Source organism: Pseudophryne corroboree, chromosome 1 (genome assembly GCF_028390025.1).
Source record: "Pseudophryne corroboree isolate aPseCor3 chromosome 1, aPseCor3.hap2, whole genome shotgun sequence".
Taxonomy (NCBI): domain Eukaryota; kingdom Metazoa; phylum Chordata; class Amphibia; order Anura; family Myobatrachidae; genus Pseudophryne; species Pseudophryne corroboree.
In genome coordinates this window covers 904,900,123-904,921,077 of record NC_086444.1, presented here as the reverse complement: position 1 = coordinate 904,921,077, position 20,955 = coordinate 904,900,123, and the positions used below count along the sequence as shown (strand labels likewise).

At 47.2% G+C, this 20,955-nt stretch overlaps 1 protein-coding gene across 1 annotated transcript in view; it reads left to right on the top strand.

Annotated features, from left to right (window-relative positions):
* The window catches only part of CCNA2 (cyclin A2), a 28,202-nt gene extending 7,970 nt beyond the window's left edge, over positions 1 to 20,232 (top strand). Inside the window, exon 8 of the mRNA XM_063920250.1 lies at positions 19,866 to 20,232. Coding sequence (XP_063776320.1) covers positions 19,866 to 19,920 — 55 coding nt within the window. The 3' untranslated portion in view covers positions 19,921 to 20,232. The remainder of the gene's footprint in view (positions 1 to 19,865) is intronic.
* The last annotated feature ends 723 nt before the right edge of the window (positions 20,233 to 20,955 follow it).

The following is a 20,955-nucleotide window of genomic DNA, read 5'->3' as shown; positions in this document are numbered from 1 at the left end:
TATATATCTCTTGAACTCCTGGTTTGTACTGATTTTCACACTTCACTGGGAGTTCTTGCTAGGTATATCGCTGCTAAGAATTGTACCAGGTTGCACATTATTATGTCCGCTACACGAGGCAACGGAGCTGGGGCTTCTCCCACATTGCGCGCTGGCGATGCTGCAGATGTGTTGGAGGAAAATATGGCAGCTGAGAGTTCATATTCAGGGGGTTCCTTACCCCCCCCCCCAGTGGGTTTGTAGCACTGGGGGCATCAAATGACCCACCTTGGGCTACCTTTTAAACATGCTTGTAACTAGTTTTGGGACCACCTGTGCCAATGCAGCAGTTTGTGGTCCCTGCTATTAATCCACCGTGGGCAGATCAAATCTCCACTCGGTTATGGCAATTGAACCGGTCATTGACTAAATCTAAGTCGTCTTCTAAACTGGCCTTTACCTCCTCCCAATCCACTGCTATCCCAGACACATCCTCTGAGGAGGATGGTGCATAAACTGATCCAACAGACACTGACTCAGATGTTTCTGATGGGGAAGGGAAGTCATTGGTGGATGTCCCGGATTTGATTGAGGCAATTAGGCTCATTCTTCAGGTGTCTGATAATCCCTGAGGCTGTCTCTAAAAAGCCAGATTTAAACATAAGAAGGTGGTTAAACAAGTTTCGCCTCATTCTCAACACCTGGCTGACATACGTCAGGAATTCGGGAACAAAATTCACACCAAATAAGAGGCTGTTGGCTCACTATCCTCTCTCCGCTGAGCTATGTATAAATTGGGGGGGGGAACTCATCCACCTGTAGATTATCATGTGGCACGCATGGTGGTTTCCTCTGCTCTGCCAGTAACTACCGTCTCCTATCTGAAGGAACCGACAGACGTGTGGAGGGTTGTTTGAAAGCCATTTACACCCTCACAGGGGCTATGCATAGGCCAATTATTGCAGCGACATGGGCTGTTGAGGCGTGGGCTCAGGAGCTTGAGGCGAAGCTGGCTTCTAATGCTTCTGAGCATGCTCTACAATCTCTCGTATATTACCACGGCTTCTCTATACCTTGAGGCTGCCTCCGATGCAGGGGTGCTAGCGGCGAAGGCTGCTACTATGTCTGTCTTGGCCAGACTGTTGAGATCGTGGTCGGTGGATATGGATTCCAAGAAAACCCTGGAGGTGCTTCCTTTCAAGGGAGACCTTTTCTTTGGAGAAGACCTCAATAAAATTGTGGCTGATCTGGCTACTGCTAAAACAGCTTGCCTACCTAGTACGGCTCCTTCCGCACAGAAGGCTAAAAGTACTTTCCCTCTGCCCTTTTTGTCCTCCAGGAAAAGCAAAAGGTCGGGCGTACCCAAAGCAAGCTCATGCTTCCAGACTTGCAAAGGCCAGACCAAAGTGAGCCTGGGCTGCCCGTCAGCCTGCTTCTAAAACTGACAAGCCTGCCGCATGACTGGGTGGGCCTCCCTCTGGGGGATCCCAGGGTGGGGGGGGGCTAACTTCTAGGTTTTGCCCAAGAATGGTTGAAGACCACTTCAGATACCTGGGTAAGGTAAGTCGTCACTCAAGGTTACGCCGTACCTTTCAAGACAGATGTTCCTCCTGGACCCGGCAAAAGCAAACACTCTGCACTCGGTGGTACATTCCCTCCTGACTACAGGAGTGGTAGTACAGGTGCATCTAGCTCAGAGGCAAGGGGTACTATTCACCGCTGTTTCTAGTCCTGAAACCGAATGAGTCCTCACGGCCCATTCTCAATCTGAAGTCCTTGAACAAGCCTGTGCGGGTCTCCAAGTTTCGTATGGAAACTCTGCACTCTATTCTGGCCTTGGAGCTTGGGGATTATATGGTCTCCATGGACACAGGATGCCTACCTGCATATTCCAGTTGCAGTGTCATCCGTATCTGAGGTTCGCGGTGGGCAACCGTCATTACCAATTTCTCTGACGTCCTAGTGGATGCTGGGGACTCCGAAAGGACCATGGGGAATAGCGGCTCTGCAGGAGACTGGGCACAAAAGTAAAAGCTTTAGGACTACCTGGTGTGCATTGGCTCCTCCCCCTATGACCCTCCTCCAAGCCTCAGTTAGATTTTTGTGCCTGAACGAGAAGGGTGCTCACTAGGTGGCTCTCCTGAGCTGCTTAGTAAAAAAGTTTAAGTATAGGTTTTTTATTTTCAGTGAATCCTGCTGGCAACAGGTTCACTGCACCGAGGGACTAAGGGGAGAAGAAGCGAACTCACCTGCGTGCAGAGTGGATTGGGCTTCTTAGGCTACTGGACATTAGCTCCAGAGGGACGATCACAGGCCCAGCCATGGATGGGTCCCAGAGCCACGCCGCCGGCCCCCTTACAGAGCCAGAAGATTGAAGAGGTCCGGAAAATCGGCGGCAGAAGACGTCCTGTCTTCAATAAGGTAGCGCACAGCACCGCAGCTGTGCGCCATTGCTCTCAGCACACTTCACACTCCAGTCACTGAGGGTGCAGGGCGCTGGGGGGGGGCGCCCTGAGACGCAATAAAAACACCTTGGCAAAAAATACATATAGCTCCTGGGCTATATGGATGCATTTAACCCCTGCCAATTTTTCCTTAAAAAAGCGGGAGAAAGGCCGCCAAGGGGGCGGCGCCTATCTCCTCAGCACACTGGCGCCATTTTTCCTCACAGCTCCGTTGGAGGGAAGCTCCCTGACTCTCCCCTGCAGTCCTGCGCTACAGAAACGGGGTAAAACAAGAGAGGGGGGGCACTAATTGGCAGATAAATCTATACAGCAGCTATATAAGGGAAAAACACTTATATAAGGTCATCCGTGTGTGTGTGTGTGTGTGTGTGTATGTATGTATGTGTGTGTGTATGTATATGTGTGTATGTGTATATATGTATGTGTGTGTATATATATATATATATATATATATATATATATATATATATATATATATATATATATATATATATATATATATATATATATATATATATATATATATATATTTCATTCGCGCGCTCTGGTGTGTGTGTGTGCTGGCAAACTCTCCCTCCCCAAAGGGCTAGTGGGGTCCTGTCCTCTATCAGAGCATTCCCTGTGTGTGTGCTATGTCGGTACGTTGTGTCGACATGTATGAGGAGGAAAATGGTATGGAGGTGGAGCAATTGCCTGTAATAGTGATGTCACCCCCTAGGGAGTCGACACCTGACTGGATGGTCTTATGGAAGGAATTACGTGATAGTGTCAGCATCAGCACTTTACAAAAGACTGTTGACGACATGAGACAGCCGGCAAATCAGTTATTACCTGTACAGGCGTCTCAAACACCGTCAGCGGCTCTAAAGCGCCCGTTACCTCAGATGGTCGACACAGACCCAGACACTGACACTGACTCCAGTGTCGACGGTGAGGAAACGAACGTATTTTCCAGTAGGGCCACACGTTACATGATCACGGCAATGAAGGAGGTTTTGAACATTTCTGATACTACAAGTACCACAAAAAAGGGTATTATGTGGGGTGTGAAAACTACCCGTAGTTTTTCCTGAATCGGATGAATTAAATGAGGTGTGTGATGAAGCGTGGGTTTCCCCCGATAAAAAACTGCTAATTTCTAAAAAATTATTGGCATTATACCCTTTCCCGCCAGAGGTTAGGGCACGTTGGGAAACACCCCCTAGGGTAGATAAGGCGCTCACACGCTTATCAAATCAAGTGGCGTTACCGTCTCCTGATACGGCCGCCCTCAAGGAACCAGCTGATAGGAAGCTGGAAAATATCCTAAAAAGTATATACACACATACTGGTATTATACTGCGACCAGCAATCGCCTCAGCCTGGATGTGCAGTGCTGGGGTGGCTTGGTCGGATTCCCTGACTGAAAATATTGATACCCTGGATAGGGACAGTATATTATTGACTATAGAGCATTTAAAGGATGCATTTCTATATATGCGAGATGCACAGAGGGATATTTGCACTCTGGCATCAAGAGTAAGTGCGCTGTCCATTTCTGCCAGAAGAGGGTTATGGACGCGACAGTGGTCGGGTGATGCGGATTCCAAACGGCATATGGAAGTATTGCCGTATAAAGGGGAGGAGTTATTTGTGGTCGGTCTATCGGACCTGGTGGCAACAGCTGGGAAATCCACCTTTTTACCCCAGGTCACCTCTCAGCAGAAAAAGACACCGTCTTTTCAGGCTCAGTCCTTTCGTCCCCATAAGGGCAAGCGGGCAAAAGGCCACTCATATCTGCCCCGGGGCAGAGGAAGGGGAAAGACTGCAGCAGGCAGCCTCTTCCCAGGAACAGAAGCCCTCCCCCGCCTCTGCCAAGTCCTCAGCATGACGCTGGGGCCTTACAAGCGGACTCGGGCACGGTGGGGGCCCGTCTCAAGAATTTCAGTGGGCTCACTCGCAAGTGGACCCCTGGATCCTGCAGGTAGTATCTCTGGGGTACAAATTGGAATTCGAGACGTCTCCCCCTCGCCGGTTCCTGAAGTCTGCTTTACCAACGTCTCCCTCCGACAGGGAGGCGGTATTGGAAGCCATTCACAAGCTGTATTCCCAGCAGGTGATGATCAAGGTACCCCTCCTACAACAGGGAAAGGGGTATTATTCCACGCTGTTTGTGGTACCGAAGCCGGACGGCTCGGTGAGGCCTATTTTAAATCTGAAATCCTTGAACACTTACATACAAAGGTTCAAATTCAAGATGGAGTCACTCAGAGCAGTGATAGTGAACCTGGAAGAAGGGGACTATATGGTGTCTCTGGACATCAAGGATGCTTACCTCCATGTCCCAATTTGCCCTTCTCACCAAGGGTACCTCAGGTTTGTGTTACAGAACTGTCACTATCAGTTTCAGACGCTGCCGTTTGGATTGTCCACGGCACCCCGGGTCTTTACCAAGGTAATGGCCGAAATGATGATTCTTCTTCGAAGAAAAGGCGTATTAATTATCCCTTACTTGGACGATCTCCTGATAAGGGCAAGGTCCAGAGAACAGTTAGAGGTCGGAGTAGCACTATCTCAAGTAGTACTACGACAGCACGGGTGGATTCTAAATATTCCAAAATAGCAGCTGATTCCAACGACACGTCTGCTGTTCCTAGGGATGATTCTGGACACAGTCCAGAAAAAGGTGTTTCTCCCGGAGGAGAAAGCCAGGGAGTTATCCGACCTAGTCAGGAACCTCCTAAAACCAGGCCAAGTGTCAGTGCATCAATGCACAAGGGTCCTGGGGAAAAATGGTGGCTTCTTACGAAGCAATTCCATTCGGCAGATTCCACGCAAGAACTTTCCAGTGGGATCTGCTGGACAAATGGTCCGGATCGCATCTTCAAATGCATCAGCGGATAACCCTGTCTCCAAGGACAAGGGTGTCTCTCCTGTGGTGGTTACAGAGTGCTCATCTTCTAGAGGGCCGCAGATTCGGCATTCAGGACTGGGTCCTGGTGACCACGGATGCCAGCCTGAGAGGCTGGGGAGCAGTCACACAGGGAAAAAATTTCCAGCGCTTGTGGTCAAGCATGGAAACGTCACTTCACATAAATATCCTGGAACTAAGGGCCATTTACAATGCCCTAAGTCAGGCAAGGCCTCTGCTTCAGGGTCAGCCGGTGTTGATCCAGTTGGACAACATCATGGCAGTCGCCCAGGTAAACAGACAGGGCGGCACAAGAAGCAGGAGGGCAATGACGGAAGTTGCAAGGATTCTTCGCTGGGTGGAAAATCATGTGATAGCACTGTCAGCAGTGTTCATTCCGGGAGTGGACAACTGGGAAGCAGACTTCCTCAGCAGACACGACCTCCACCCGGGAGAGTGGGGACTTCACCCAGAAGTCTTCCACATGATTGTGAACCGTTGGGAAAAACCAAAGGTGGACATGATGGTGTCCCGCCTCAACAAAAAACTGGACAGATATTGCGCCAGGTCAAGGGACCCTCAGGCAATAGCTGTGGACACTCTGGTAACACCGTGGGTGTACCAGTCAGTGTATGTGTTCCCTCCTCTGCCTCTCATACCCAAGGTACTGAGAATCATAAGAAGGAGAGGAGTAAGGACTATACTCGTGGCTCCGGATTGGCCAAGAAGGACTTGGTACCCGGAACTTCAAGAGATGCTCACGGAAGACCCGTGGCCTCTACCTCTAAGAAAGGACCTGCTCCAGCAGGGACCCTGTCTGTTCCAAGACTTACCGCGGCTGCGTTTGACGGCATGGCGGTTGAACGCCGGATCCTGAAGGAAAAAGGCATTCCGGATGATGTCATCCCTACCCTGATCAAAGCCAGGAAGGATGTAACTGTGCAACATTATCACCGTATTTGGCGTAAATATGTTGCGTGGTGTGAGGCCAGGAAGGCCCCTACAGAGGAATTTCAACTGGGTCGTTTCCTGCAAACAGGACTGTCTATGGGCCTAAAATTAGGGTCCATTAAGGTTCAAATTTTGGCCCTGTCGATATTCTTCCAAAAAGAACTAGCTTCAGTTCCTGAAGTTCAGACGTTTGTCAAGGGGGTACTGCATATACAGCCTCCTTTTGTGCCTCCAGTGGCACCTTGGGATCTCAATGTAGTTTTGGGTTTCCTAAAATCACATTGGTTTGAACCACTCACCACTGTGGACTTAAAATATCTCACATGGATAGTGGTAATGCTGTTAGCCCTGGCTTCAGCCAGGCGTGTCTCAGAATTGGCGGCTTTATCCTATAAAAGCCCTTACCTAATTTTTCATACGGACAGGGCAGAATTGAGGACTCGTCCTCAATTTCTCCCTAAGGTGGTTTCAGCGTTTCACTTAAACCAGCCTATTGTGGTACCTGCGGCTACTAGGGACTTGGAGGATTCCAAGTTGCTGGACGTAGTCAGGGCCCTGAAAATATGTTTCCAGGACGGCTGGAGTCAGAAAATCTGACTCTCTGTTTATCCTGTATGCACCCAACAAGCTGGGTGCTCCTGCTTCTAAGCAGACTATTGCTCGTTGGATTTGTAGTACAATTCAACTTGCACATTCTGTGGCAGGCCTGCCACAGGCAAAATCTGTAAAAGCCCATTCCACACGAAAAGTGGGCTCATCTTGGGCGGCTGCCCGAGGGGTCTCGGCTTTACAACTTTGCCGAGCAGCTACTAGGTCAGGGGCAAACGCGTTTGCTAAATTCTACAAATTTGATACCCTGGCTGAGGAGGACCTGGAGTTCTCTCATTCGGTGCTGCAGAGTCATCCGCACTCTCCCGCCCGTTTGGGAGCTTTGGTATAATCCCCATGGTCCTTACGGAGTCCCAGCATCCACTAGGACGTCAGAGAAAATAAGATTTTACTTACCGATAAATCGATTGTCTGCAATACTTGTACATAGTTATTGTTACAAAAATCGGGTTATTATTGTTGTGAGCCATCTTTTCAGAGGCTCCTCTGTTATCATGCTGTTAACTGGGTTCAGATCACAGGTTGTACAGTGTGATTGGTGTGGCTGGTATGAGTCTTACCCGGGATTCAAAATCCTTCCTTATTGTGTACGCTCGTCCGGGCACAGTATCCTAACTGAGGCTTGGAGGAGGGTCATAGGGGGAGGAGCCAGTGCACACCAGGTAGTCCTAAAGCTTTTACTTTTGTGCCCAGTCTCCTGCGGAGCCGCTATTCCCCATGGTCCTTTCGGAGTCCCCAGCATCCACTACGGACTATGAGAAATAGAATTATCGGTAAGTAAATTCTTATTTTCAGGCGTTACCCTTTGGTTTGACAATAGCTCCCCGAGTTTTCACCAAAGTAAATGGCAGTCATGACTGCATCACTTCGTCTAGGTACAGTAGTATCCTGACCCCTTGACGGTGATTTGATCCTGGCAAATTTCCTAGAAATTCTCCTGTGTCTAGATCTGACTGTCCAGGTCATGACAGCCCCCAGGTGGCTTGTCAACTGGAAGAAATCATCCCTAGTTCCTGCTTGGAGCATCGTACACCTGGGAGTGTTATTGGACACTCGCAACCAGCCGTTGTTCTTGTCTCAGGAGAAAGTCCTGAAACTTCAGGACATGATCCGATGCTTCCTATCTCGTCCGCAAGTGTCGATTCATTTGGCAATGCAAGTGCTAGGTTTCATGGTATCTGCTTTCGACATGGAGTATGCTAAATTCCATTCTCGCCCTCTACAGAAGTTGATTCTGTCCAAGTGGGACGGCCTGCCTCACCGGATCAGATCTCGCATGATCTCCCTATCTCTGGAGGGCTGCCTGTCACTGAGCTGGTGGCTTCAGGACCAACGATTGAGCAGGGGCCGTCCCTTCTGGATATCCAACTGGGTCCTGTTGACGATGGATGCCAGTCTGATGTTGGGGAGCGGTGTTGTAACAAATCTTGGTCCACTGACCCTGGAGAGAAGGAGTCCTTACTCCCAATAAACATCCTGGAACTGCAGGCAGTGTTCAATGCATTGACATAGGCCCAGCATCTCATACAGAACAGACCTGTTCAAGTACAATCGGACAACGCCACCACAGTGGCGTACATCAATCAAGGTGGCACTCTAAGCTGAATGGCAATGAGGGAAGTATCAAGGATTCTTCAGTGGGCAGAACGCCATCTGCCAGCCATATCAGCAGTGTTCATTCCGGGCGTTCTGAACTGGGAAGCGGACTACCTCAGTCGTCTGGACGTACACGCCGGAGAATGGAGCCTACATCCAGAAGTATTTCAACTACTCGTGGACAAGTGGGGCCTTCCAGATGTGGACCTGATGGCGTCTTGACACAATCACAAGCGTCTGGTCTTCGGAGCAAGGACATGGGATCCTCAAGCAGTGTTCATGGATTCTGACAAGCCCATGGAACTTTCGGCTGCCGTATGTGTTCCCTCCGGTGTCACTCCTGCCCAGAGTAATAAGGAAGTTCAAACAAGGAGGAAACCTACTTCTGGTCACTCCAGCATGGTCCAGGTTCTCCAATCTACAGGGCCTCTCATTGGATCGTCCCCTTCTACTTCCACAACGACTGGACCTCCTCGTTCAGGTCCCTTGTGTTTACCAGGACTTTGCCTGCCTGGCTTTGACACCAGGGCTCTTGAACTGTCCTGAGGGCCAAGGGTTTTTCTGAGGTGGTTGTTCAAACTATGTTGAAGGCCTGTAAGCTGGCTTCTGCTTGGATCTACCATAGGGTCTGGAATGCTGACTTTACTTGGTGTGCGTCTCACAATCATGATAACTTTAGTATCTCTGCCTTGTCAGTTTGGTTTCCGAGAAAGATTGCTACCCTACCTTATGTCCATACATTCACTCAGGGTGTGTTGTGGATTCAGCCTCATGTGCCACCTGTGGCCCCTTGGGATCTGTCAGTGGTTTTGGAGGCCTTGCAAGAGTCTCCGTTTGAACCTCTTGCGTCTGCTGACCTTAAGTGGCTTTCCCTTAAGGTGCTATTTTTGCTGGCTATTGCTGCAGCTAAAAGGGTCTCGGACTTTGGTGCCTTATCCTGTAAGTCTCACCATTTTGATTTTTTTTTTCAGTGACCGGGCGGTTCTTCGAATGCGGCTAGGTTATTTTCCCAAGGTGGGGTCTTCCTTCCACCTTAACCAGGAGATTGTGGTTCCGGCCTCTAATTCTCCTGCGTTCACTACCAAAGAGTGGTCTTTGGATGTGGTACGGGCCGTCCCTTACCACATCTTTGGATGTGGTACGGGCCGTCCCTCTGTATCTATGTGTAGAGAACTTCCTCATTTGGTAATCCGATTCTCTTTTCGTGATTTGGTTTTCACAAACATGGCTGGCCTGCTTCCAAGCAGACACTGGCCAGATGGATTAGAATGGTGATTGCACATGCTTATGTACAGGCTGGTCGTCCGGTTCCTGCTACAATCAAAGCCCATTCTATTCAGTCGTTTGGACCTTCTTGGGCAGCCCACCATTGTGCGACCTTTGAACAATTGTGCAAGGCGGCTACGTGGTCCTCGGAACAGGTTCATTAGGTTCATGCCTTCGATACTTCCGCCTCCCAGGATGCTTCCTTTTGGACGCTGGGTTCTTGTGCCCGCTACAGTGCATCCCCTCCCATAAGGAACCGCTTTAGGACATCCCCAATGTTAATCCTTGTGGATCCCAGTGTACCCTGCAGCAGAAAACGAGATTTATGGTAAGAACTTACCGTTAAATCTTTCTGCAAGGTACACTGGGCTCCACAAGGCACCCACCCTGACACACTTCGCTTCTTTGGGTTGGTATGGAATAGCCGCTGCCCCCCACTCCTGTGTGTGTGTGTGTGTGTGTGTGTGTGTGTGGTTTAATTGGCTACGAGCGATTGTAGTCTCTGGTACCTGCTACTGCATTGGGCTTGTTAACGAAACTGAGCTCCTGCACACAGAGGCAGGGTTATAGAGGAGGAGGTGGTGCTGTGTATCTTGGGAACAGTCAAAGCTTTGAGCCTGTTAATGCCTCGGATCAAGCTCCTACTCTACACCACAATGTTAATCCTTGTGGAGCCCAGTGTACCTTGCAGAAAGATTTAACAATGTAAGTTCTTACCATAAATCTAGATATAGATATCTAATCTATATAGATATACTAGTCCAGTGCAGTTTTATTATCTAACTTCTGCATTGTAACTGTGTGCCTGTAGCAGCTGTGTGGATTTCCATTAAGTGTATTGCACTTAATGCTATCACTATTCTGTATCCTGGGGAGCTAGGTGTGTCAGTGTATGTATATTTTATATACAGTTTGTGTGTGTGTGGTTTTTTTTTACGGTCTTTCAGTCACCTCCATAACGCTTTTATTCTGTTTGTCTTGTATTTACTGTCGCATAGATCAGGGGGTTATTTGCAGGTATTTGTTTTTGTCTGGCTATATTGTACTGTAACGCTCTGAGGCTACATTCCCTATGTCTGCCACACTGGGAAATCCGTGGACACCTCTGCATCATGCAGTGCTTGCACCAAGGATTTACCCGAGGGGGAAGTTTTAGCTGTCAGCCATGTGGTCAATCGGGAACCACGTTGGGCAATGTTCTCAAGTATGCTGAATACACTTGTGATACATTTTACACCCCCCTGTGGGGCCTCCTGTGCCCATTGCATCCACGTTGTCCCTGTAGTTAATCCACCCTGGGCAGACACTGTCTTCCCAGATACAATTAAATCAATCTTTGGTTAGACAAGTCTACCCCACACCCCTCTGGGTTCAAGGGGTCATCTAAGCGGGCTGCTTCCTCCTCACAATCAACTAATATTTCAGGTAATTCTGGTGAGGATGGGGAATATACTGATAGTCGCTTCTCGTAAGGAACCTACAACTCTGGTTGATCCTGACCTAGTGGATGCTATTAAGCGGATTCCACAAATTGATGAGGTAGATCCCACTACTTCGTTTAAGAAAACCGATAAGTTCAAACGTTAGAAGGTTACTAAAGTACTTACCACATTCTGACCATTTAATCGACATGCATCAGGAATCCTGGTCGTTTCCCAGGAAAAATGTTTTTGTCTAAAAAAAAAAAGCTAGCTCGTTACTCTCTTCCTGCAGAGTTAAGTAACAAGTGGGAAACTCTGCTGCCGGTGGGCTCTCATATTGCCCTTCTTGTGGTGTCATCTACTCTGCCTGTCGCCTCACTGAAGGAACCGACTGATAAATGTGTGTGGAGGGATGCCTGTAGTGGATTTACTACCTTACCGATGCTGTACATAGACCCACTAGATGGACTGCTAAAGGAATTGAAGCATGGGCTCAGGCATTAGAGGATGAGCTGCTTCAGGATATTTCTAACACGACCAGACAATCTCTCATATTACTACTGCCTCCCACTATATTCAGGCGGTGTCCCCTGAGGCAGGAGTAATGGCGGCCAAGGTGTCTACTACGTCTATACTGGCTCGCCAAATTCTGTGGACCTAGACTCCAGAAATACCTTGGAGGTGCTCCCTTTTAACTGAGACCTCCTATTTGGGGAGGATCTGAATAAGATTGTGACTGACTTGGCGATTTGCTAAGACTGCTTTTCTCCCAAGTACTAATCCTTCTGTGCCGAAGGCAGAGTACCACTTTTTTTTTTTTTTTCCCCTCCAGGGAAAGCAAAGGGTCAGGCGTACCCGCGACAAGCTCGTACTTCCAAAACCATTAAGCCTAAACATTCCTGGGCCACCTGTCGGCCTGCTTCCAAACTAGACAACCCTGCTACATGACAGAAGTCTGTCTCCCACCCTGGGATCTTCCAGGGGGAGGCCTGCCCTATGGCTTGCTCAGGTGTGTTACAGACCACTTCAGACGCCTGGGTAAAGGAAGTCGTTGCTCACGGATATGTCATCTTTTAAGAGACATTCTCTACCCCCCCCTCGCCATTTCTACACCGACTTATCTCTTAGGATACGTTGAAAGTGTGAACTTCAAGGAGGAGATTTGCATTCCCCACCACGGCAAGCGTACAGAGCCAGAAGTGAGTGGTGAGTAGGTGACCGGTGTCCCAGTTAGCGGGTCGCCGGCTGTAATGGCGGCACAAGGGGTAGGAGTGCAGCGCTGACAGGCAGTGGCTACAGAGGCTTACAGGGTGCTGTGTTCCATTGTGAGGGGTGAGCTGAAGCCACAACACATGCCCACACTGGCAGCAATTCTACAGGGGTTTTAACCCACTGTAGAATAGAAATTACCTCAGCCAGTATAAATGGACCACACACCATTAAGGCAGTGGGGCCTCACTATGAGCAGATCCAGCAGCTCACCAGCGCCGCTTTCCCTCTGAAGCTATCCACAGGCAGACTGGCAGGGAAGCGCAGCTCCTCCACAGGGGGTCATAGCAGGGGGGGGGGGGGGGGGTTGGGAGGGGGCAGTACTTGGTATACTAAACCCCTCATTTAGTATACCCAGCTGCGTCGTACTTAGTTTGCGACCCAGCTAAACTTGTACTTTAGCTGTAGGAGCACTGTGTGGCTGTCTCTTTTATATGGTCTCCCTAGAGGGCTCTGTGTGAGTTAACTGTGTTACCTTAATTTCCTGTGTGTATTCTTTCACATTTACAGTGTGAGTGTATCATGCACAGCAGAGGTGGTTTTTCTCAATCTGGGGGATCACTGCCGTGTACTCAGGTTAGTATACATTCTCAGGCTAGTGGATCTGAACCAGTATGGTTAGATTCATTAAAGTATGATTTCAAATATTTCTAATTATCCCAAAATGAGAAGGAGACGCAATACTTATCTGATGACCTGGTGAGTAGAGAATCTGTGGTCATTCCAGCGTCTCAGACCCCTACCATTTGTCCACAGAAGCGTACTCTGGCCCAAATCATGCAGGCTGATACTGATTATTATGTATCTGACCCGGAGGAGGGCGAGGTGGACTCGGGAGGGGAAGATGCAGCTTTGTCACAGGGTATACAGGCCCTGATAGAAGCTATTAGATGTCCTGCACATCCCTGATAAGGTATCAGAGGATGAGGTGGAATCTTATTTTAATGTGAGAAGGAAATCCTCTACTACTTTCCCTGCATCTAAGGAATTTCCTTATTTGAAGCAACTTGGGTAAGTCCTAATAAGATTCAGGTCCCAAAACAGTTACTTTGATCCTTCCCGTTTCTTCAGGATGACCCGAAAAATGGGAAAACCCACCGGTAGTTGACGCATCTATTTCTAGGCTATGTAAGCTAGTTTTACCTGTCCCTGGGGTCAGCTTCCTTGAAGGATGCTGCAGACCGCCAGATTGAGACCACTCTCAAATCTCTGTACACTGCTGCAGGGGTGGTCCAGAGACCCACTATAGCTTGTGCATGGATCTCTAGGGCCATTGCTAAATGGTCAGGTAATCTAATTGACTGTTTAGATTCCTTATCCGGGGGGGAGATAATTTTACTCCTACAGCATATACAGGATTCTGCTAATTTTATGGTGGAGGCCGTAAAGGAAATTGGTTTATTCAATGCACACACCACTGCCATGGCAGTGTCTGTACGCAGGGGCTTGAGGCTACACCAGTGGACTGCAGATTCCACTCTCCTAAGCCTTCAGCATGACTGTGGACCGCACTGCTTGGAAGGCAGGTGGGAGCCTATTTAAGATTCTTTAGTCACATATGGGCAATGTCATGCCAGGATCCCTGGGTCAAAGAGCTTGTAGCCCAGGGCTGCAGACTAGAGTTTCAGGGACTCCCACCTCAGATTCTTCAGATCAGGCTTACCAGCTTCTCAAGAAGCAAGTATGACTTTTCAGGAAGCAATTCAGAAACTGGTATGGACTCTGGTCATTGTTACAGTTCCGCTTCAGCTGCAAAACCAGGGTTGATGTTCCAAACTGTTTGTAGTTCTGAAACCGGACGGTTCAGTAAGGCCCATTTTAAATCTCATGTCGCTGAAACCGTACTTACAGGTGTTCAAGATGCAGTGTTCTCAGGTTTGGAGGAGGGGGAATTCTTGGTGTCTCTGGATATCAAGGATGCGTACCTTCATATTCCGATTTGGTCGCCTCATCAGGCTTATCTAAGGTTTGCATTACAGGACTCACTACCAGTTCCAGGCCCTGCCATTTGGCCTCTCTATGGCACCGAGAGTGTTCACCAAGATAATGGCAGATATTTCTCTTTTGCAAACAGGGAGTGAACATAATACCATACCTGGACGATCTGCTGCTAAAAGCACCATCCAGGGAGAGGTTGTTTAACATTGCCCCCTCAACATGGGTGGATTTTGAACCTACCAAAATCTCATCTGGAACTAACACTGAGGCTTCCGTTCCCGAGGATGATATTGGATACGGAGGCGCAGAAGGTGTTTCTTCCGTTGGAAAAAGCATTGGTGATCCAGTCGATGGTGCAGGATGTGCCAAGACCGACCCGGACATCGGTGCATTTATGCATTCGTCTTCTAGGAAAGATGGTAGCAGCTTGCAAGGCGCTGCAGTACGGAAGGTTTCACACAAGGCCCTTCTAGCTGGATCTGTTGGACAAATGGTCCACATCGCATCTTCACATGCACCAGAAAGCCAGGATTTGTCTTCTGTGGTGGCTTCAGACTTCTCATCTGGCTGGAGGTTTGGGATTCAAAATTGGATTCTGCTAACCACAGACTCAAGCCCCAGAGGTTTGGGAACAGTTCCATGGAAAATGGTCAAGTCAGGAAGCCATTCTTCCAATCAACATTCTGGAGATGAGGGCCATATACAACACCCTTCTACAGGCATCGCATCGTAAAGATCAAACCATTCAGGTTCAGTCTGACAATGTGATGGCAGTAATGTACATAAACAGACAAGGCGGAACGAAGAGAAGGGCAGCAATGTCGGAGGTAACAAGGAGTCTCCTCTAGGAAGAAAGACATGCTGTGGCATTGTCCCTGATCTTCATTCCGGGAGTAGAGAACTAGGAAGCAGACTTCCTTAGCAGACACAGCCTTCACCCAGAGGTGTTCGGGTGCTTGACACGTCAGTGGGGCATGCCACAAATTGACATGATGGTCTTGTCTCAAGAAGTTAAAGCGGTATTGTTCAAGGTCAATGGACCCGCAAGCAGTGGTGGTGGACGCTCTGGTGACTCCATGGGTCTACCAGATTGTGTATGCATACGCGCTGAGAAAATACAATAGATAGAAAATCAAACTTTTTGTGTCTGTCTGTTCTTATGGAAGATGGTTCTTCCTAGATTCCAACCATTTAATCCTTCCACTCACATTTAGTGCGGTACATGGAAAAAATGGAACAATACAATGGTGTAGTATATCAAACTGTTTTACACTTACACTTCACCCAAGTGATTTGGGGTTTATGGTATTAGGGCTAGATTCGCGATGGACCTCCCCTGTCTCCTTAAGATAGTAGGTGTGAACAATGAGTCCATTAAGTGGGGCTGTGCTGTTTCCTTCCTCGTATTAAGCTTGGACTCAATGTATTAAATTCCGAAATGCAGTAGACTGAGCATACCCCACATCACAATGACTACTGGTGTTCAAGATATATGTTTCTTTTGGAGGTTTTTAGGAATAACCACATACCCCAACTTACCGTTCAGAACATGTTCTTAATCACGTAAAGGTATCTTTCGGTATCCATAAGACCAAATGATGTCTAAACTTATACAGTTTATTACATAAAGCAGTATCCAAACATTTAAAAAAAAAAAAAAAAAAAAAAAAAAAAAAAAATTCCAAAAGGAATGTATAGTAACAAAAAATAGGAGCAGTAATGCACGATCTCACCAAAAGGACCACTGGTGTAGAACACCTGATCAGTCGGGTTCTGGAATTCCTTCTTAGCCAGGGGTCCAAACTGGGAGACTGTCACAAGTTACAGATGCTCCTCTCTGCTGCCAGTGCATTTTAATCTCTAAAAACATATGTCAAGGCTTGCAGAGTGGGAGCCCATGTGCTGATATTTAGAACAATATGCACCATAATACGGGAAGTAAGGTCACACCAGATTAGTCTCGCGTTCACAGCATAGATATTTTTTTCAAACATGCAACCCGGCTGAGGGTGTTAATATAATCCCCCGGAGAGAAGTGTCTAATACGGAGTCTCATATCTTTAGAAACTGTTAGTTGGGTGGTAAAACCACACTGCCGGAAACAGAAGTGCGGCGCGGTGACCTGCATGCGTTCCACTCAACTTCCGTAAGTATAGATCATATGACAGGGCAGAAGTGCATAGCAGTGAACCACATGCGTTCTACCCTATGTCCGGCGGTGTATGCTGGATATGTTACCAGACCAGGTACTGTTTTATTTTTAGTTGGAACGCATTTGCGTTCCACCGGTAAACAACCAGGAAATTTAGTCTTATTTCTGCTTCTATATGGAGCAAATTGGCGTTCCACTGATCAAAACAAGTATATGGTTATAATAAAATGGCATGGAATGTTTTCACACACCTTCCACAGGGTGAGGGTTTGAACCCCCTAAATCATCCTTCAGCCAAGTTGCATATTACATAAATCAAACAGACACATTGAATAAAATAAAAACAAACTCCACTATGGTACATCTTCCTTGAACTATATATAATCGGTGTTCTTCCTTATTTGGAACCAGGCTTGTAGATTTTCACATATCTAAATGTCCATTGAGATCTTAATAGTAACTCAACAGAATATTCGTAGCTAAAAGAAATTGAAAATCAATAAATTGAAAACCCTGATGGTATAGTTTTTCCACTACTCCCACTGGTCCCAAGGATTCTCAGAAGAAAAGGTTCAAGCAATTGTCATTGCTCCGGACTGGCCAAGAAGGGCCTAGTATGCAGATCTACTGGAGATGCTCCTAGAGGACTCGTGGCCTCTACCTCTGCGAGGACCTTCTCCAGCAGGGGCCATTCGTCTATCAAGACTTACCACGGCTACGTTTGCCGTCATGGAGGTTGAGCGTCAAATTGTAGCCTGGAAAGGGCTCCCAGGTAGGGTTGTTCCAAGCCAGAAACGTCTAAACGTTACCACCGTATTTGTGTGTGTGTGGGGTGGGGGGGGTGGATGAGGAGGAGAGATATGTCTCCGTGTGAGTACAGGAATTTTCCTACGGTGGAATTTCAACTGGGACTTTTTTTTTCTGCAGTCAGGTGTGGATGTGGGCCTACATTTGGGCTCCATAAGTCCAGATTTCGGCCTTATCCATTTTCTTCCAGGAACAATTGGCTTCTCTCCCTGAGGGTCAGACCATTTTGAAGGGGGTTCTGCACATCCAACCACCCTTTGTGCCTCCCACGGCACCTTTTGGGATCTCAACGTGGTATTGCAGTTCCTGCAATTGGAATGGTTTGAGCCATTACAGGATGTTGATGTCAAGTCATGCTGCTGGCCTTGGCTTCTGCGAGGCATGTGTCAGAGCTGGGGTCGTTGTCTCACAAAGGCCCCTATTTGATTTTTCCTGAAGATGGGGCTGAACTCAACTTCTTCCAAAGGAGGGGGTCTGTGTTTCATATCAACTAACCTACTGTGGTTCCGGTGGTCACCGACACCTCTGCTACTTCAAAGTCCTTGGATATTGTGAGGGCTTTGAAGATTTTATGTGAAGAGGACCGCTCGTCGCAGAAAATCTGACTTGCTGTTTGTTCTCTATGATCCCAATAAAATTGGGTGTCCTGCTTCAAAGAGGACAATTGTACACTTGATCAGGCTCTCTATCCAGCGTGCTTATTCCACGGCAGGTTTGTGGTGTCCAAAATCTGTACAGGCCCACTCTACTAGATCGGTGGGTTCTTTTTGGGCGGCTCTGCCGAGCAGCTACTTGGTCAGGTTCTAACACGTTTGCTAAGTTCTACAAGTTTGATACTTTGACCAAACTGAAGGTCCTCAGAGGACAATCTGTTCTGCAGGAACCTCCGCACTCTCCCACCTGGTTTGGGAGCTTTGGTACATCCCCCATGGTACTAATGTGGACCCCAGTATCCTCTAGGACATAAGAGAATATAGGATTTTAATTACCTACTGGTAAAGCACTTTCTTGTAGTTGGTAGAGGATACTGGGCGTCCGCCCAGTGCTTCGTTTCTTCCTGCACTATTAATTGGTGAAGTATTATTGGTTCAGCGGTTGCTGTTCCTGGTTTAAAGTTTGGTTAGCTTGGCTTTCCTCTTTGAGAGGCTATTAAAGGATAGCGGTGAGATTACAAACCAGCACAAAGTATGTCCGTCTCCTCGGGCACAGTTTCCGAGACTGAGTCGTAGGAGGGGCATATAGAGGAGGCAGCCCTCACTATCAATCTTAAAGTGCCCATGGCTCCTAGTGGACCTGTCTATACCCCATGGTACTAATGTGGTACCAGTATCCTCTACAGACTACGGGAAAAGGATTTATCGGTAGGTAATCCTATTTTATGGTAGTTACCATAGTTAAATCTTTCTGTGGGGTACACTGGGTTCCACAGGGCGCCCACCCTGATGCAATTAGCTTCTTTGGGTTTGTATGGCATTAGCCGCTGGTCCCTTCTCCTGATGTGAGAATGTGGTTCTATGTGACTAACATCTGCCTTCTCTTTTAAATGCTACTGCATTGAGCTGGTTAATGAAACTGAGCTCCAGTGTCCTGAGGTGGGGTTATAGAGAAGGCCCATGCAATGCATCCTGGGAACAGTCAAAGCTTTAGCCTGTTTGTGCCTCTGGATCAAGATCCAACTCTACACCCTGATGTATTCCCTGTGGAACAGTGTACCTCGCAGAAAGATATAACTATATGGTAAGTCTACAATCTCATTTTGTCACATTCTACACTTCCCAGGGAGTGTAGAAATTGTGAAAGTGGGGGAGATGTGTGGGGACACTGACAATAGGCTGTGGGAGAAGAGGGGAGCAATCACTGGGCAGACCCTACAGGGAGGATGCAGACAAAGGGGTGAAAATGTGGGGAGGGAGAGCAGGTAGTGGAGCTGCTCTCCCTCCCCCATGATGAATATGCTCCCTAAAACTTTACATTTTTAAAATTCACCAGTTACAGTAATGGGCATTTAAAGATGCTTCAGTTTGATTACCTCACATGGGGTAAGTTTCTATCCAACAGGACTATAGACAATGCAAGTTGGAATTGTAAATGTGTTCTCCATGTAGACCCAGCAGCACAAATCTGCAAATTGGTGGCTTCATCCATCTGCATTCAGTTTCCATTAGTGGAGATGGTACTTGGTCATGGCTAGTTAGGTGTACACTTCATATGGGATTACTTGCGTCTTGCATGGTTATTCAAAACATTTGACTTGGTGACACGAGGGCTGAAGACCTGATGAGATTATTTTGCCACATGGATAACTACAGAACTCCCAAGTTTAAAGCGCTTGTGATATTTTATTTTTTATGGACAATCAAAAGAATGAGTGCTTTAGTCTGGGAATTTAGATGGCGAGAGAGGTGGTTTTTTTTTTTTAATTATTTTTATTGTACAACTTGAGGCACATTTGATTTTGTTTTGCCCTGCTTCTGGGACAATGAGATGTTAATGCGCGCCCCCCCCCTGTTTTATCCCTACAGGTATCATGGTGTATCAACAATTGATCCTCCTGAGTCACTGTCTATATTTTCATAACAAAGATGGACTTTTCTAATGTATATTGAAGAAAGCACATGATGTACAGTTATATTTTACTACAATGGAAGACTTTGTTTTTGTAACTCAATCGGGTATCCATAAACTGATCTAAACGACAGAATTATGAAGCAAAGTTAGTTTTTATGTTCTTACATTTTGTAAATTTTATGTATTTGTAATCTTGTTTTTAGATTTCTTATCAGAGCTCTTTTATAAAGCTGTTTGCAGACTGCACTAACAAAGCAGTTAGCATTTGTTTAACTAAATTCATCACTGTTTCTGACAATAAATGTTAACTAAACAGCAAAATTGTGTAGAATTTTCTTTTAATAGTCCATAAATGCCATACCACCTTGGGTGAAAATATCTTAACAGTAGTACTCTGCTGACTCCAAATGCTTCCTGCTTAATAGAGGGAAACTGACCAATGCCATTCACCTTCAGAAAGTAATTTTCTGAGTACACTGACTTTTCTTAGTATTGCACTATATAACTGACAATTCTGCTTTTTGGCTATTTTGAGTGTGTAATAGCTGTCCTGCCATATCTCTGCCTCCCTGTATGTAACCACTTGCCTGGCATGGTCAAATCAGATGCAACTGCACCAGGCTGGACTTCCCTGACATGGTCAGCCTGGCAGCATCTCCCCACCCACTTTGTGGAGGGAGGGGGCAGGGGTTAAACTCCTTTCCCCAGCAACTGCTAATGTCTGCAGCCGCTGGGGGAAATGTAAAGGGGAAAAAACCTCTCCTCCTGAAGAGCTCAAGGGACTGCAGAGAATTTGAAGTCTCTGGTCCATCGCTGTTCCGACAATCTGTGGTGGTGTGGGGTTTTTTTGGACAATTTTAACGGTTAACCTTTTATATAATTCTAAACTTTTCTAAAGCCATTTTTGGTGAAAATGTTAGTTAAGTGGTTAAACATTAAGCCAAATGGCGACTAGCATTTTGCAGGCCCCGGCTCCTCGGTATACAAATTCAAAGGAGGAACTACATTGAATGAAAAATGCTGCAAGATATCCTCTAAAACCTG